General features: G+C 37.7%; 5 protein-coding genes across 10 annotated transcripts; 1 reads left to right on the top strand and 4 right to left on the bottom strand.

Annotated features, from left to right (window-relative positions):
* Positions 1–10: 10 nt before the first annotated feature.
* Positions 11–1990, bottom strand: LOC111831642 (myosin heavy chain, skeletal muscle-like). The gene is made up of 3 exons (XM_023786644.1): positions 1428–1990; positions 209–1334; positions 11–21 (listed from the first exon to the last, which is right to left on the bottom strand). The coding sequence occupies exons 1-2, from the start codon at positions 1783–1785 to the stop codon at positions 655–657; spliced, it is 1038 nt and encodes a 345-aa protein (XP_023642412.1). The 5' UTR covers positions 1786–1990; the 3' UTR covers positions 11–21; positions 209–654.
* Positions 1991–2204: 214 nt separating this feature from the next.
* On the bottom strand, positions 2205–4293 carry LOC17892448 (trafficking protein particle complex subunit 6B). Its single transcript, XM_023785987.1, has 4 exons — positions 3951–4293; positions 3074–3191; positions 2776–2998; positions 2205–2461 (listed from the first exon to the last, which is right to left on the bottom strand). The coding sequence occupies exons 1-4, from the start codon at positions 4100–4102 to the stop codon at positions 2433–2435; spliced, it is 522 nt and encodes a 173-aa protein (XP_023641755.1). The 5' UTR covers positions 4103–4293; the 3' UTR covers positions 2205–2432.
* Positions 4294–6052: 1759 nt separating this feature from the next.
* On the bottom strand, positions 6053–11949 carry LOC17893511 (coiled-coil domain-containing protein SCD2). Of its 6 annotated transcripts, none has more exons than XM_023786656.1 (22): positions 11700–11949; positions 11281–11592; positions 11003–11158; positions 10779–10928; positions 10536–10688; positions 10214–10363; positions 9499–9842; positions 9259–9340; positions 9018–9059; positions 8674–8736; positions 8489–8538; positions 8384–8411; positions 8023–8097; positions 7837–7947; positions 7683–7743; positions 7442–7555; positions 7225–7346; positions 7023–7086; positions 6857–6898; positions 6653–6711; positions 6443–6569; positions 6053–6352 (listed from the first exon to the last, which is right to left on the bottom strand). In XM_023786656.1, exons 2-22 carry the CDS (start codon positions 11581–11583, stop codon positions 6237–6239), a joined length of 2412 nt encoding a protein of 803 aa, XP_023642424.1. In that variant the 5' UTR covers positions 11584–11592; positions 11700–11949; the 3' UTR covers positions 6053–6236. The 6 variants fall into 6 exon arrangements, with proteins under 6 accessions (XP_023642424.1, XP_023642427.1, XP_023642423.1 ...); XM_023786659.1 differs by having other exon boundaries at positions 6443–6511; positions 6607–6693; positions 7023–7092; positions 11700–11948; XM_023786655.1 differs by having other exon boundaries at positions 7023–7092; positions 9259–9337; positions 11700–11947.
* Positions 11950–12148: 199 nt separating this feature from the next.
* Positions 12149–14405, top strand: LOC17893341 (transmembrane protein adipocyte-associated 1). Its single transcript, XM_006298129.2, has 6 exons — positions 12149–12592; positions 12929–13120; positions 13325–13487; positions 13588–13690; positions 13792–13873; positions 14144–14405. Exons 1-6 carry the CDS (start codon positions 12290–12292, stop codon positions 14219–14221), a joined length of 921 nt encoding a protein of 306 aa, XP_006298191.1. The 5' UTR covers positions 12149–12289; the 3' UTR covers positions 14222–14405.
* Positions 14406–14464: 59 nt separating this feature from the next.
* LOC17893884 (acyl carrier protein 1, chloroplastic) lies at positions 14465–15868 on the bottom strand. Its single transcript, XM_006299474.2, has 4 exons — positions 15731–15868; positions 15117–15233; positions 14895–15017; positions 14465–14818 (listed from the first exon to the last, which is right to left on the bottom strand). Exons 1-4 carry the CDS (start codon positions 15776–15778, stop codon positions 14693–14695), a joined length of 414 nt encoding a protein of 137 aa, XP_006299536.2. The 5' UTR covers positions 15779–15868; the 3' UTR covers positions 14465–14692.
* Positions 15869–15917: the final 49 nt, after the last annotated feature.

The following is a 15917-nucleotide window of genomic DNA, read 5'->3' on the forward strand; positions in this document are numbered from 1 at the left end:
GTGTCTTATGGACTGGTTTTCCTGTAGTGTACCGAACATGGATATCAAAATTTAAACAAAACCTCCCAAAGCTTTGTTGACAGTGCTTTAAATTGTTTTTAGGGTGTGTTGGCAAACTAGTTAATTATATGTAACTAATATTTTAGTTATTAGATTTAAGGGATTTATGAATAATGTCCAAATAGTAAAAGTGTTGTGTTGACATTACAATTTTGCAGTATGTTGCGTCATTGGCAAGAGCACTCATCTTTTGCCATGGAAAGCACCTAATACACAGAGATATAAAGCCAGAGAATCTATTGATTGCTGCTAAGGTAACAAATCGTAGCTGCTTCTTGTTTTAAATGAATGCCAAGTGATTGAAGTTAGCTTAAATATTTATGTATTTGAAGAGTGAATCTCTGATTCACACAGATGTTGGTTAAAGTGTCTAGTCAGAGTTTGGCCTTGCACAAGCTTCTTGAGCACACCCATGTATTGTGCAAAACGCAGCGTAACGGATCTAGGGTACTGAACAGTTTTTTCTGTTGCACAAAAGAATTTAAAACAGCTAGGGTTATCGAGGATAAAATGTGTAGCTCAAGTAATGTAAAGCAGAGCAAAAACGAAATAATAATAAAAATGCAACAGAAATATGAAATCATAATTCTTTAATCAGAATCTTGTAGAAGCAGAGGCGATTGACTTGCTGGCTTCGCGGAGCTCGATGATGTTGGCGTTCATATCTAACTGTATTTGTGTTAATTCCTGCTTCTTGTAATACAGATCCCTCTTTATCTGGGCGAGGTAGAGTTGACTTTTTGCATAGGTTTCATCAACCTCCCTTTGCGTGGCCTCTTTGTCGACGATTTTATCATCTATCCATCTGAAATTGTTGGTAAGGGAGTCGATTCTATTTTGTTTCCTGTCCACTTTTCGCTTAGTAGATGCTAACAGTTCCAACATCGATTCCAACTCAATCGCTTGTTCCTCAACTTGCTTCTTTATCTCTATGAGTTCAAGTTTATCTATCTGGTACTGCTCCTGAGAGGTTTTTGATAGCTGCTCAGCATCCTCCAGTTCTTTAGTCAAAGTTGTCTTGCGTTGCTGACTTTTTGCAATCTCTGTCACCATGTTTTCAGTTTCATGTATGGTTAGAACCTTCTTTTCCAGCTCTTTCCTTCTCTGTCTCCGTAGCCATTCCTTCGTCTCTAAAGTCGTACCTCGCACATATAAGGCTTCTTGAACGGTCTTAAACTCCTCCGGAAGATTGTTCTGTATTTGAGCGGCTTGCCTTGCAGCCTCAAGAGATTGATGGATCGTCTGGTTTCTCAAAACGGTGAGAATTTCGTTATCTGCCATGGCAACGAACTATTGCAAAGTTGGAAATTTTTTTTTGCTATTGGGATTCTAACATGAAAACATAGATTCGGAATTATATACCATACCGGTTTCAAGGTGATCGGCAGTTGATTGTGAAACTGATACATACTGGTTAGCCTCCATACCGGTTTGGAAGTCAGCTTGAGCAGTTTTGACAGCTTCTTTCTTCAACTCCAAGTCAGCGATTTGGTTCTTCAAAGTGGCGATTTCAGCTAGACATTCATCCTTCGACGGTAGCTGTTGAAGCTTGGCTAAACAATGCATCCTTGGACGGTAGCTGTCTAATTCACGATCGCTCCAATTCGAGGCCTCTTCAATCGAATTCAAAGCGTCTTCCAGTTTCTTCAATTGACGTTGAGCAACGGCTATTGTTTGATTGGCTTGCTGTGTTGCCCTCTCTACCGTTTCACGAATGCTTGCCATAGTGTCTTTCCAAACAGCAAATTAAGATTGTGGATCAAAGCAAACTCAGGAAAAAGAAAAAAGAAACAAAGTAGAGAAAAGAATTGTGTGTGTTCGTTGCTGATGGAACTCGTCTTATTTATAGGGATCAGTCTCATACTCATAGAAGGGAAAAAAAGGGGATTCCTTTTTTGGTTTTGGTAAATCTCAGCCAGAGCTCTTTTGTTTTTCCTTTTCGATAGAGAGTTTTTTACTTTATCTATTCACCGTCGGATCGTATGAAATCAGTAGCCGTCGGATTAAGCTGACGTATCTGATGTTAATAATTGATGCCCTAGATGGGCTTATTAACATGACATATGTTTGTTGGGCTTTCATTCAATCTTCCTTTTTTCCTTATAATCTTCTTATCTATTATTATCCTTTTTCTTTTTGGGATCTCAATAAAAATTTACATTAAACAGGCCAATAAAAAAAACAAAACAAAAGTGATTTCCAACATGAAACCAAAGCCTTGCACTGTTTCTTTACCAAAAGGCTAACGTGTATCATCAACTAAAACAGCAACGGGTTTTTAGTTACATCACAGGTCCGAAGAATCTATCTTCCATGAAAGTATAAAGCCGAGCTGGAATCTAAAGCCGGACGAATTCCTGCTAAATGCAGAATCAAGCCTTGACCCGAATCACGAAAGAGCCTGTGGAAAGCACACGAGAGAAGCTTATTCACCAACCCGTAGCAACTTATACTGACAGGTAATACAGGTTTTTGAAAGATGACTCGAGCTATACAGCAAATGTCTACTTACAAATATTATGGGTACTAATGAATGGTATCCTTGCAGCCAACAAAAATATACCAAATTAAGTAAATATTTTAACAACTTTTCTATCTTTCTTCTCTCTGATGTGTGATTTTGAGAATATAGAGTGAAAGTGTAAGATTATTGGAAAAGCAATAAGAGCAAGCTGTATATGGAAAAGCGATAAGAACAAGCTGTATATTACTTACATGTGGGAAGGCTTGATATGTCTGCGGAGACAGCACAAGGTATCCCCAAGTTGGAGAGGACACCTCTTATGATCCCGCATGGGAAATACAGGTACATGCTCACCGCTTGTGCTGCTTTGCTTTCCCCTGGAGTAGACGGATCTTCAGTTTCTTTCTCTGATGAAGGGTCAATTGAGACACGAGACAACCACCGGAACTTGTTGTCTTGCAATACAAAAGTACCCTGAAGAGACATTGGTGAGAAACACACACAAGAAAAATTGGTGAGAAATTTCATTATTTCAAGAAAATATTTTACCCGGTGGTTTGTCTTTAAATTATCAATCTGCTTCTTGAAGACCTCAGACCAGAAGTCTTTGCAGATAAACTTGATTGCCTCTAAATGGTCACTGAACCGTGGTCTTTCCATAGTGTACCTAATGACAATAAGAAGCTGGAGTTATGCACAATAAAGTAATATGCAATATCTTTCACCATACAACATTGCAAAACAGACTTAAGTAGCAAAAGCTGATTCCGCAAACTAAAATCATTCTTTTGATACATGTCAACGGAAAGTTTTTGACAAAAAGAAAAAACTTAGGTAACAAAAAAATCTCCTCACCAAAACATCGCACAAGTAAATGGGAAGTTAAGCCACTAGAGAAATGGGAAACTAAACTGAGACCACAATTTCAATTATGTAATTTAGTAAAACCTGCATTTCGAACTCATGACAGTTGATCTCAGATTCAAATTCTTGAGCAATGGCAATACTCAGAGCCAGCCATTGATTGATAAAAGACCTAGAATTCAAGACACAAGAACCAATTGAAGTTCCAATTTTTCTTGGTTTTTAATTATCCCTAAGGTCACAGGATAACATAAACCGCAATATCTTCCTGTCAGTAGCACCAAATTCATCTCAAATTCCCCAAAACTTCAAAGTTGCTCAACACTAAAACCCCAAATGAAACGTAAAACTCAAATCAGCACGATTTTTATCATCCCATCTATCACATTCTTGGCTAATCACACTCGAGATATAACAAAATCCAAAATCAGAGAATCAACGCTAATAGTACAAACGATCCTCAGATCTACAGCTAATACTAACGTTCCATACACCTCCTGAGAAAAATCTGATCAGATCGAACGAAAGAAGACGATGGATGTATAAATTTAGCACAACAGACCTCTCGGAGAGCTGGTGGCCGACCTGATAACCAATGGCCTCGATCCTCCTCGCGGCGAGTTCAGGTTTGTTAGCGTAGAATCGAGCACTGTACATAGCCACCATCTCCATCAACATAGTGTCTACACAGCTCTCCGCTACTTCTCTTCCCATATTCTCTCTCTGACTCTTTCCGTCTCTCTCGACCAAAAGCTCCCCGGGATCTATTGACTCCTAGAAGAATATCACATGTAACTCCTTACGAGTTTCTCTTGTTTCCGATCTTGTGACTTAAGTTTTCAATGTGTCATAAATAACCCTGAATCTCTCATTTTTTAAACCGAGATCATCTTCCTTCATATTTTTTTTCCCATTCTCATACCCGCTTTAATTATTTTACACAATTACTTGTGCGATGTTTTGGTTTCCCATTGAGAAATATATCAACATGCCATATATATTTTGTGCTAATGAATAACTGGTTTAAAACCCACTTTTTGTTTTGCCTGAAAAAAAAACCGGCTGGAAGCTTATATTATTGAAAAATATCTTTATCACTTAATTTTGAAAAAAAAAAAAGAAAAGAGAAATGTAAATCAATAAATAAAGATATTGACGAGAGAAACCGGCTGGCCATCACGAAAGTTAGAAATGCTGATCTGATCTCTTGATTATTACTTTCGTCTCCTTTCATTTTTTATCAGAAAGATGAAGAGAAATTAATATTTGCTTTTGGCTTTGAAGAAATAGCAAGTTTTTTTGTTGTTGATGTTATGTTACGAGCTAATCTAGCTCATGGTATATAACAGCAGGGAGTTCTTCCAAAAACCCCTTTTACCATAATGGTTAAAAAGGATAACTCACGTTATATAATATCAAAGACGAAAATGTTAAAAATGGCAGAACTTAGTTGAGAGTTAAGGAATACGTGAGAGGTTGGAAGTTTAGTAAAGTAAATGACACGGTTTAAGGTGTACATTGTGTAATCTATCCACTATAATGGCAAATTCTAAAAAAAGCCCTTTAATAAAATATTTACTGTCGGTTGTAGCGATAGGAGGAGCTTTTTATTGGAAGGGCTCTGAGTCCTTTTCAGTATTGTAATCTATACACGAGAATGACGAGGCATCCATTTAGCTCATACGTATACATTAGTACATATACGATATTTATATGGATTAATTGAAGATATAATACGTTTTTAAAATATAATAGGAAAACTCATACGTTTCTTATTCATAATTAGACCCTACATATGGGAGATAGAAATCATCTGAGATAGCAAAAGAAAAGAAAAAAATGACACAAGAGTATTTTGTTTGTTTTTTTTCCGATTTTTCTTTTTCTTTCTTTTTTTTTTCCTTTTTTTTTTCTTTTTTTTTTTTCCTTTTTTTTTTCTTTTTTTCTTCTTTTATTATTCTTACTCCAAGATTCTAATAACTAAACTAATATGTTTTGTAATTCTTCTTTTGTAATTTTTTTCTCTATAATTTGCATTTTGCTTAATAAATTTCAAATACATTATATATATATGTATTTATTTGTACAGTTTAGTATGTGTACAAACGTATTTGACATATCTGTACAACTGATCAGATGTACAGAGGTTATGTATATGACCTCTCTTCTAGAAACTACACTCCTCAATGACATATGATTCCATCCATGTTGATATATTTCTCACTTGGAAAAGTTATATAATTTTTGCTAAGTAGTGATAACCTGTATCTGCAATGCAACCTGGCCACTTAATTTTGTTGAGGCTTAGCAATTCGAAAGCTCCCAAGTCCCAGTTCAATGGGTTTCCTACTATTTAACGCTTATGTGGCTTACTGCTCAACATACTTCTAAAGGACGCAAGACATTTTGCGCAAAACCCACACAGCCATTTTTAATAATGTTACTGCTGCTTGATACTTTTTGCATTCTTTATAGCTTTGCCCATATTCAATTCCTATTTCCCGCTGCAGAGCATTGCGTTGCTTCGTCTTCCTTTAAGTAGGAATGTCAATGACTCAAGAAAAGAGCTTCCTCCATTTCACAGGAACATTTTGATTCTCTGAGCACATTACGCCTCACATTGTTTATTATACCAGCTTGTAACAGAATTTCAAGATGCACAACTGAAAAGAATAATACGGTTCTTATTATTATTCTAAATCACAGTTCCTATAATTTAACTCCCCTACAAAATCAGATGAAACATAAAAAGATGAGAAGAGTATTTTTTTTTTCTTTTTGTTTGGTACTGTTGTGTGTAAAGAGTGGAAATGGGGAAACGATAGGATCGGAATAACGAGAGCACTCATCAGAAGGAAAGCTCAAGATGAGATGGGTTGGATTCATGGTCAAGCCCTTTCCTTGATTTTTGCCAGAGCTGTGACTCTATGTTCAGCTTCCTCAGCTCCACTAGCCCTCTTTCAACTGCACCCGTTAAATTACCCACATTCATATTTCTGTTTGCTTTATTTGCGTACATCTCGTTGTCAGTGAGAATGAGTAAGAAGACTGTACCATCAACAGCATCTTGTGACGTGGCAGATCGAGTCCCTTGGTTTATCCAACACTGGAGACGCTCATCCGCTATATCTGATTCAATATCATGGTTCTTAGCTCTTCTCCAGAAATATGAAAGCCAAGCCTGTATGAGATGTTCACACTACAACAGTTAACGTTACCTGATAGGACATAGGCAACTGATAATTCTGATGTGTTTTTCTTTACCTGTTTAAAGCTTACATCTTCAACTTCTTCGTCGCTTAACTCTGATTGGGAAAACCAAAATGCATAAAGAACGTTCAAGGGAAAAAAATTCAGGGTTTATCATATAATGAAATGACCTTGCTTAGGGTCTGATCACATTAGGTGCTTTCACGTGATAATGATCGTTAACAAAAACATATCATGTTGCAGAAATTATTGACTTACCAAAGGCTTCAAATTGTCCATCCATTGGGAGTTTCACTTCGTCTATAAAATATTGGAAAATAAAGTATGGGTTAGGAGAAGGTAACATAATATTCGTTCAAGGAAACATCAAGCAGATAGCATATTCAAGTTAAGTATCGTTTCAAGGTAGATCTTTGGTCATCACCTGAAACAAAAAACTTTGACGATGAGCTCCGTCTATTTTGAGCCATGACAAACGCAACTGCTTCCTGAACCTTAAGACAGAGCAAAAGATGATATTTAAAACTTTCTTTAAAAACCATCTAATTGCAGACCTTTGCTTCTAAAAAAAGATAGAGCCATAGAGGCGACAAGAAAAGTTCTCATGTTATGTTAAGTTCTTTCACCTTAAGTGAAGCCAGCTCCCGCAAACCTTTTTCGACCCATATCATGCTTTCCACATTTCCTTCCCCAGAAGTTTCTTGCAGACTTTCCAATGATTTCTCTCTTTCGCCTTTAGTGGTATTAGCTGCTTGGTGGGGAAATCAGAGGGTAAGAACAAGCGAGGTCAGAATAATACTAAACATCTACCGTTAAATTTCTGCACCAAGATGAAAACAGTACATTGTGAAACTCCATCCCTTGCTCTTTGTCCTGCCGACAGAACAATCTCTAAAGGAAGAGGTGCAAATGATGACCAGTATTCATGCTTTGCTCCTGCAATATCCGCTTGAATGCCTGCCACAACATTTCGCCCAAATTTAGCCCATTATGTACAATATTTAGAGAAACTTTAACAATAAAATCAGTGTAAATACTGTTTTCATTTATAGATTATAATATGTGTAAGAAACCAAGGTACTACCATGTCTAACGCATAAGCCCCAATAACGTGAAAGCCAACACCTCTTCAGAACAACCTCTTCCTAATATAAAGATCTATAGATGAGAAGATATCGACTTAAAAAAAAAAAACACTAGATGGAAACAAAATGTATAAACCTTTAACAGTAGCATACCATCTCCTCCTGGGTCAATATCAATCTCTTGGTCACGGTCTTAAGAGAATTAAGCTCTAATTCAACTTCATGAAGCTGCTCTAAAGAAGATGCTGCCTCCTCCCTAGCAATCTAAATCCAATCCAAGATCTAAAAACGTTAGTACAGATGCCAGTAAGAACAACAAAATACCTAAACTTGAAGTACCTCAGCTTCTGTGTGAAGAGCCGAAACATCTTCCCTCCTTCCTCCATGATTTTGTGATGCCACTCTCAAAGCAGCCTGAAAAGAAATCGTTTTGTGGATTATGCTACTTTTACATTGTCAAGATCTAAACCAAAATCACAAAGCCTAATGAGTCTGCTGTCTAAACCATCTACACCGAAATTGCATATTAAAAATGGAGAATAAGCTTTATTAAGAAATGCAGAAGCAAGTTACTGAATCCACGTTTGGACACTTCATTAGCTGATAGTGAAACGTATGATGGTTGGTAGACATAATTATTAGAACTTTATAATCCAAAAATAATGTATGAGATCATGTAGAAACTTGATCGGACACTGACCTCTCTCTGTTGTAGAGCTGCTTCCTTTCTGAAGTAAGAAACACATTCACAAAATTAGAAAATTTTCATAAGTCAACTAAAAGTTTCACAGAAACTGAAGCTTGCCTGCTTAAAAGACGTGCGTCCATAGTAACACCTTCTCCAAGGATTTCAACCTAATAAAAAGCAGCTATGAGTTTACAGATGTATTTAAGCTTCCAGAAAAGAAACACAGACTAATGAAACAACAATATAAACAGTACGTAAGAGGGGACTTCTATGCTATTCTGAGGCATGAACCATCTGCTTACCTGTTTCTCAAGTTGCTTGGCTCTTGCATCTGCTTCGTCACACTTATCTTCTGCAAGTCGAAGCTGGGGATGCATAAATTAGGATGGGATGCAAACTAGTAAAATGTACAGGTATTATCTAACTTCACAAAGAATCTGCTAGATTGATACACATAAGATATGGTTATCCCCTGAGATTAGCAACATCCACGACAAAATTAAGATAGAGACTCTCTCAAATTCAACACTGTAATTCATGCTTTGCTTAAATGTAACAATCAAGAGAATGTCTTTCAGGAGAGAGGTCATAAAACGAAGTAACTAATGCCTACTGATACAAAACTGTGATAATTTACTGCCATCACCTTTTCTAACAAACTTTCATTTTCTTCTTGTAGCATATCAACCTGAAATGAAAACGAAATTTTTTGAAATCAAAATGCTTGAAGTGTTAGGAAAGCTCTAACCAAGGAAATCTAAAAAAGGAAAGGGCATGAGCTAGAGAAAAAATAACCAGGAATTCAGAAACCACTGGAATAAAATATAGACTGAATTTGTTAATACATTTCATGAAATATATATTATCAGCTCCTGAAGAAAGCAAACCTCATCTTGCAAAGCTGAAGTAGAACGTTGGCTGCCTAACTCTCTTAAGTTGCCAGAGCTTCCCAAATCCATGGAAAGCCTGCTGATGGATAGAAACCACTGAGCTAAGATCAGACTTAATATACATGAGTAGGTGAATGTGAATATGAATGTAAGTGGGCGGATGTGAAAAATGATGACTAAATGAGCATCCTCTAACATATCCATAACTTTAGTTCGGATATGATGTCGGTTAATTACCTTTTATCTTTTCGAAGATTGGTTGGCGTGTCGGATTGAAACGCAGGAGTCACTGGTTTAAGTGATATAGGCACCGAAGATGGCATTAAAGGAACTGTCCGTATTGGACGACCACTGAAAGATGAACGAGCTGAGGGAGGTTGATCCGTAGCACTGAGAGACTGGGATGATTTGTTAGAGATTAGAGAACGAGCGGATGCAGATTGCTCCACTTGGTTGGTTGTCTGAGATGGATGACTCGTCAAAGTTGAAATAGCTGAAGGTTCTGTAGAATCCTCAAATAATGAGGATCGGCTACCTGAAGTTGGAAGCCCGGTCTGAGGTTGTTCCTTAGTACGAATTGACTAATGGAAAATAAACAAAGTTTCAGAAGACTTAAAAGCAACAGAAAAAAAACAGAAGCTAACCTAAAGAATGAGCACAAAATTTGAAGCATGAAACATCTAGTGCTGATGCAGATAGTCCAAAACGGTTAACTACACACCCTTCTATCCTGGTTGATGCCATAACGCTTATAAACACAGATGCAATGCTGATACTATTACAATCTTCAAAACACCAATAAACAGTGTTCTAGTGCTATTATGTCTTAAAATATCAAACTGGTTCTTGATATGACGAGTTTCTGAAATTCTATCAAAATATCATTCTTTAGTGAAACATCTACTAGTTCATGATTCACTATTAGAGGGTACATTATCGAGACTAGATTTACCAAAGGAGTGCGAGGTCTCATTGATCGTCCACCTGCAAGTCCTATACTTGGCATGCCACTAGTATACGACTCATCATAATCAGCATCACTGTCTCCATTGGTTGGTGGCTGAGCTAATGATTGTGGATGCCTCAATGGAGGGGTTTTTGTCTGTAGTACACAGTGATAGGTCAAGTTTAACGAGAAAAACTAGCAAGAACGCACTCGAAAAATAGTATGAAAGAGATTTCAGAAATTTCCCAGCTAGCAACATGACTCACAAATTCTTTCACTGACATACAACCAACAGTTTTAAATCGATAATGTTAAACAAACTGATTACCAGAGGAGAACGTGACCGTGCTGCCCTTCCACTAGCAAGTCCTACACTTGGAATGCCACTTGTATAAACATATGGAGTATCATCATCTTCGTTATCGTCATCTGCTGGCTGATGAATTGCCATCACAGGACGCCCTTGTGGCTGGGTTTTGGTCTGTGCATTCCATATAATTTAATATAGACGTCAAATACATGACGATAACAAAACCTACAATCAGCAAGTTTCCAAGTATCGGAACAATACCATAGAAGACTGTGGCCGCATTGCCCTCCCACTTCCAAGCCCAATACTTGGCCTACCAATTGTATAATCTACTGAAACAACATCATCATCTTCGTCATTCTTATTATCTTCATTTGCCGGTGGCGTCCGTCTCGGGGGTGCAATTTTAGTCTGCACGAAAAGGGTATTAACATGAGGAAGTTGAAGCCAAGATGCATTTGGCAAGCAAAAAGAAGTTAAACTACCATCACAGGAGAGTGAGGTCTCATAGCTCTTCCACCAGGAAGTCCAATACTTGGTCTGGTGCTGGATACATCCACTGAAAAGTCATCATCTTCATTATCCTCATCAGCTAGCTGTGGAGCTGCCACCTCAGAACGCCTTGCAATAGGGTTCCTTATCTGTCATTCCAGAAAAGAGTATCACATGATAAAAGAGACCAGGTGAGAAAGCAAAGCCCTCATTGCCTTTGACCCAAAATTTAAATAACAGTGAAAAGGTGAGTCATGCTAGTTTCAATTACCACTGGAGAGCGAGAAGGATGAGATCTTCCAGCGGCGAGTCCAATGCTACCAGTACCGGAAGCATTATAGTCAAAGGAAAGGTCTTCATCACTGTCTTCTTCGTCCCCTGTTTGATTTGACATCACAGCCGCAAGTCTTTGAGCAGCTGCTTTTGTCTGAGCTTTCTTAGCACTCGATGCAGGCCCAGCATTCGATCCTGAACGTGTATGACGATGCATCAAAGGAGACGTCATCATCGGCGAAGATGGTGTTCCTGGTTCCGTACTCTTATTCCTAACGTGAACAGGTCTCGTGTTTCGCATCGTCCTCAACTACAAAAAAATAAAAAAATAAAGGAAATCAATCATCACATTCGCATTCACATCAATGGCGGTTGATCGAAAGCTCAAAAATTACACCAATCGAATTAAAAAGTTACCAAATTTATCCCTCTTCCTAAAAACCCATCTCGAAATTTTGGAATTCACAGCAAGTGAAATCCACAAAAATCGAAAATCAAAACCGAGAGAAACCCAAAAGAGATTAAACGCGTGAATCAAACAGAAATTATATTCAACGAAAATCTCTAAGAAAGTTTCAATCGAGGAATCGAAGAACGAATTCGCCATTTATGGCACCGAATTTTTCTCTCAAATCGATCCGGTCGTTTAGCCAGAAATGGCGAGTGACTTTCAACGGTCGGATTGACGAAGACAAAAAAAAAAAAAAAAAAAGCTTTCTTCTTCTTCTACTTCTTATTTATTTATACTTTCCTCCCTAATATTTTATTATATCTCTGAATAAGTACCTTAATATTGTATTACACTTTTCACCCGAATATTGTATTGTAATTAACCATAGTACCCTGAAACTTGTGTGTAATTACTTGTGTTTGAGTGTTTTGACTTTTTGATTTGGTCGCCAGAGAGAAGAATTTATACGAGATCATATCAAATTCCTGGAATTAGGGATTCATTTCTACTCCTTGCGCTGGCTTTACTTGGTTTCTGATTCGTACAATTTGAGGAAATGCGAGTTCTCGGCGAGCTTCCGGAGTCACCTTTTCTGATTTCACGGCTAAGCCCTAATTCGACGGCTACCGGATTTGGAGGCGGTGCCGGAGGGTTTATCGGCGGATGGGTCGGAAAGTGCCATGGGTTTTTGCATAACACGGTTCTGGTATTAGCATCTATTCTATTCGTCGCTTACTTAGCGTATGAGGCAAAGAAGAGCTTGTCGAAGTTGTCCAATCGGAGATCTTACATTATGATCGCCTACTACGGTTTTCTATGGTTTGTTAGCTTGCTCAATCTTGCTTGGTGTTGCCTTCAGGTGTGTTAAGTTTTTGTTTTTGATTGGATTCATTTCCTAAAGATATCGTACTATAGGGCTATGTTTCGTGTAAAAGATCAGAACTTATATTGAAGACAAAAAAGCTTAGTGTTTTAGGTTCAGAAAAGATATAAACTTTGCAATCCCTTCAACATTGGTGTTCTTCTACACTGGTTATCAGAGAGCTTCTGTATTTTGTGTAAACTATGATTGTTTATTTCTTGGTTACGCAAAGTTGCTGCCTACAAGGAAATGTTTTACCTTGGTTCTAGACTTTTAGTCTCGATCATTTGCTTACTCCAGATTCCGTTTTTGATTTACTTTTCATGTGTATAGGCATGGGAATGCACTCCTGGTAAAGAAGTAATCTGGAATCTTTTAACTTTGTTCACAACATCTGGAATGTTGTTTCTGGAAGTAAGCTTGGTAGCCTTTCTCTTCCAAGGAAACTATGCAAGCGGAGCTGAAGCATTAACACGAACATTCCTCATCTCAGGCCTTGTTATAGGTCTTGATTTTCTTTTCAAGGTACCATTGTGTTCATAACTTTTAGATATCTACTCATATACTTTCTGAAAGATAGATAGAAAAAAATTCATGAAGGTATATTGGCATTGATGCATACCTGAACCTAGCTCTGCAAAACTTTCATACTAAAGCGCAAACTTATACTGTCTGATTACTGTTTTACACCATAGTTTAGTCCTTCAGGGTTTTCATTCGTCATTTCAGGCAATTTATCTCTTTGGATTTGGGGTACCATTGTTTATCGACAACAATGAACATATACAAAAGCTCAAATGGGGCTTATGGGTCATCCACAAGCTCTTGTTAGCAGGCATTTATGGGATGATATTCTTCATGTACAACTCAAAGTGGAGAGAGAGATTACCCGGTAAATACATTGACCCCTCCCGTCCTCCTTATGGTAGCATAAGCCAATAATTTCTCGATCTATTACTCATTCCATGTGTTTTTACTTTCCATTTGGACAGCAAGACCTGCATTCTACAAGTACATAACTGTCATGCTCGCATTAAATGGGCTCTCCCTATTTGCATGTGCTCTTACGGCAAACGGGGCTCATTTTGGATTATGGTAAACCCTTGAAACAAAAGCCTCACAGTCAAAAGAGGAAAATCACGTAGTCAGATTTTGCTTGCTACTAACACTATAAAACCAAAATTGGATGCTTGCAGGTTGTATGGGATCACAAGTGTTTGTTACCACGCCTTCTATCTTCCTCTTTTGTATGTTACTTTTCTTGCAGACTTTTTCCAGGTAAATCCCTCACCTTAACATCTTTCTCTGTCTGAATAAATATATATCTACCTACAAACATGCAATAAATAACCACCTTCAATCACTATAGCACTATCACCATCACCTACTATATCATTATAGCATCATCACCATCACCATTACCATAGTACGATCACCATAGACCATCTTCATCACCACTATCACCACTATCACCAAAACACCCCTTAGGCGTGTTATAGCTGGATGATCATATGATTTGGTACTGAAATTATATTGGCTTTGCTGCAGGAGGAAGATCTGAACTTGGAGAATGTCTACTATTCAGAAATGAAAGATGCAGGATTCTTCGACGCCGATTGGGAATAATAAGACCCCTGAGCCCTGAGGTCTTCTGAATCTGTAGATACAAGGTGAATAGAAACTCCTAAAAAATATCAAACTACTGTCACTTCCTTGTAGGACCTACTCTTGACTTATATGTTAATACTTAATACCAAGACTATGGAGACTCCCCTGTACATTGTGTTATAAAATACTCCTGTCTCTCATATAGTCCGTATGCATTTGATCACGATTCATTGGGGCATTTGGATTTTGGAAAGAAAGATAGAAATAAACAGTTATTGTAAATGATATTCGTTAAGGCACCTAACGTTTCAGGTGACATCCGTGGATACAACAGATACTAAACCATTAGGACAAAGACAGACTCAATTGACACATTAAATAAAAATGACAGAAAGATCAAACATAATGAAAACAAACCCAAAGCCCTTTTTTTTTTTTCTGTCGTTTCCTTCTTCCTTGTTATGTAGGGGCAACTATGAAAATACTAAATTACTTCTTCTCCTGCATGAGTTCTTCAATGAGCTCAGCAGCTTGCTCCACTGTTGTAATTTTCTGTGCTTTCTCTTCCGCCATTTGGATGTTGAACTCTTCTTCGAGACCCATCACTATCTCGACCTGCAAAAAAAAACACTCTGCTTAATCAGAATTACAACTTGTGTCTGATTTAAGAGAATAAATGACTGGTTAGTACCGTGTCGAGAGAATCTGCTCCGAGCTCAGCAAATTTGGTTGCCGCAGTAACTTTTTGATCGTTAGCAAGTGATAGTTGCTTCTTAACTATCTCAGACACTTTGTCTACGGTCTCTTGCTTTGCCTACAAAAGACCAAATACATAAGTAACCAAGTCTCGTCTTTTACAACTTGGAGGGTCCAATATAGATGCAACAAAATCGAGAATGCCAATCAAAGATACCGCGCAAGAAACTGAAAGGCGGCGAGTGGGGATTGAACGGCGCAGGTTGAAGGAGAGATTGGTCCTTCCACTGTTGGAAATCAAAGCAGGCTTTTCGAAACTGATCCTCGTCGTTGCCTATTGTTTCAACAAGACAAACAAGAAAAACACATTTCCATTCAGAAATTTCATATCAGTTTGCTCTGTAAATTTCACAAAACCAAATTCTAAAACAATTGAATATATATATATATATGCACAAAACAATCAAAACAAAAAAGCAGGCATTCATATTCCACAATCATAATTCAATACACTGTAGATCTGGATGGATTACCAACCAAAATTAATGAATTCCACGAGACCACTGATATTAAAATCCAAGTGGTCCTCCCGATCACAAACAAACTATACAGAAGAAATGATCAGACAATGATAATAATAAAAATAATTAACTCTTCTTTACTATAGAAGAAGATCTTCCATGCTCCACATAATAAACAACATGCGTCAAGAGTTTTATACGACAACACCAAAACATACATAGGGAAATGATCTTAAAAATCGTGTGATCAAATCATGGCTAAAAAACATATATGAATTGTAAAATGAAGAAGAAGGATTTCCCTGATTACCAGACAAGTAGTTTGCATGGAGACAGAAGCACTGAACTGAGTCGCCATTGTTTCGTTAATCACGAGATTGACAAAGAGAGAGATCTGTCGAGAGCTGAGAGAGAGGGATGGGAGAGAGGGCGGAGTGTACAAAGAGCGTGAACTCCTCTGTTAGCTGCTTTCATTTATAAGCTTCCCACATCCAGTA

Source organism: Capsella rubella, unplaced genomic scaffold (assembly GCF_000375325.1).
Source record: "Capsella rubella cultivar Monte Gargano unplaced genomic scaffold, Caprub1_0 scaffold_3, whole genome shotgun sequence".
NCBI classification, from domain to species: Eukaryota; Viridiplantae; Streptophyta; class Magnoliopsida; order Brassicales; family Brassicaceae; genus Capsella; species Capsella rubella.

What these genes read in the sequence shown, in the direction of transcription:
- LOC111831642 (XM_023786644.1), bottom strand. Translation starts at nt 1,785, where the DNA reads ATGGCAAGCATTCGTGAAACGGTAGAGAGGGCAACACAGCAAGCCAAT. An exon ending in TGCCGATCACCTTGAAACCG is followed by an intron (nt 1,335 to 1,427) that starts GTATGGTATATA and finishes TTGCCATGGCAG; the next exon opens with ATAACGAAATTCTCACCGTT.
- LOC17892448 (XM_023785987.1), bottom strand. Translation starts at nt 4,102, where the DNA reads ATGGGAAGAGAAGTAGCGGAGAGCTGTGTAGACACTATGTTGATGGAG. An exon ending in GGCCACCAGCTCTCCGAGAG is followed by an intron (nt 3,192 to 3,950) that starts GTCTGTTGTGCT and finishes TATTGTCATTAG; the next exon opens with GTACACTATGGAAAGACCAC. An exon ending in CATATCAAGCCTTCCCACAT is followed by an intron (nt 2,462 to 2,775) that starts GTAAGTAATATA and finishes TGCTTTCCACAG; the next exon opens with GCTCTTTCGTGATTCGGGTC.
- LOC17893511 (XM_023786653.1), bottom strand. Translation starts at nt 11,583, where the DNA reads ATGCGAAACACGAGACCTGTTCACGTTAGGAATAAGAGTACGGAACCA. An exon ending in GACCTCACTCTCCTGTGATG is followed by an intron (nt 10,929 to 11,002) that starts GTAGTTTAACTT and finishes CTTTTCGTGCAG; the next exon opens with ACTAAAATTGCACCCCCGAG. An exon ending in AAGGGATGGAGTTTCACAAT is followed by an intron (nt 7,347 to 7,441) that starts GTACTGTTTTCA and finishes CCCACCAAGCAG; the next exon opens with CTAATACCACTAAAGGCGAA.
- LOC17893341 (XM_006298129.2), top strand. Translation starts at nt 12,290, where the DNA reads ATGCGAGTTCTCGGCGAGCTTCCGGAGTCACCTTTTCTGATTTCACGG. An exon ending in GTCTTGATTTTCTTTTCAAG is followed by an intron (nt 13,121 to 13,324) that starts GTACCATTGTGT and finishes TCGTCATTTCAG; the next exon opens with GCAATTTATCTCTTTGGATT. An exon ending in TTCTTGCAGACTTTTTCCAG is followed by an intron (nt 13,874 to 14,143) that starts GTAAATCCCTCA and finishes GCTTTGCTGCAG; the next exon opens with GAGGAAGATCTGAACTTGGA.
- LOC17893884 (XM_006299474.2), bottom strand. Translation starts at nt 15,778, where the DNA reads ATGGCGACTCAGTTCAGTGCTTCTGTCTCCATGCAAACTACTTGTCTG. An exon ending in GCCTTTCAGTTTCTTGCGCG is followed by an intron (nt 15,018 to 15,116) that starts GTATCTTTGATT and finishes GGTCTTTTGTAG; the next exon opens with GCAAAGCAAGAGACCGTAGA. An exon ending in GAGCAGATTCTCTCGACACG is followed by an intron (nt 14,819 to 14,894) that starts GTACTAACCAGT and finishes TTTTTTTTGCAG; the next exon opens with GTCGAGATAGTGATGGGTCT.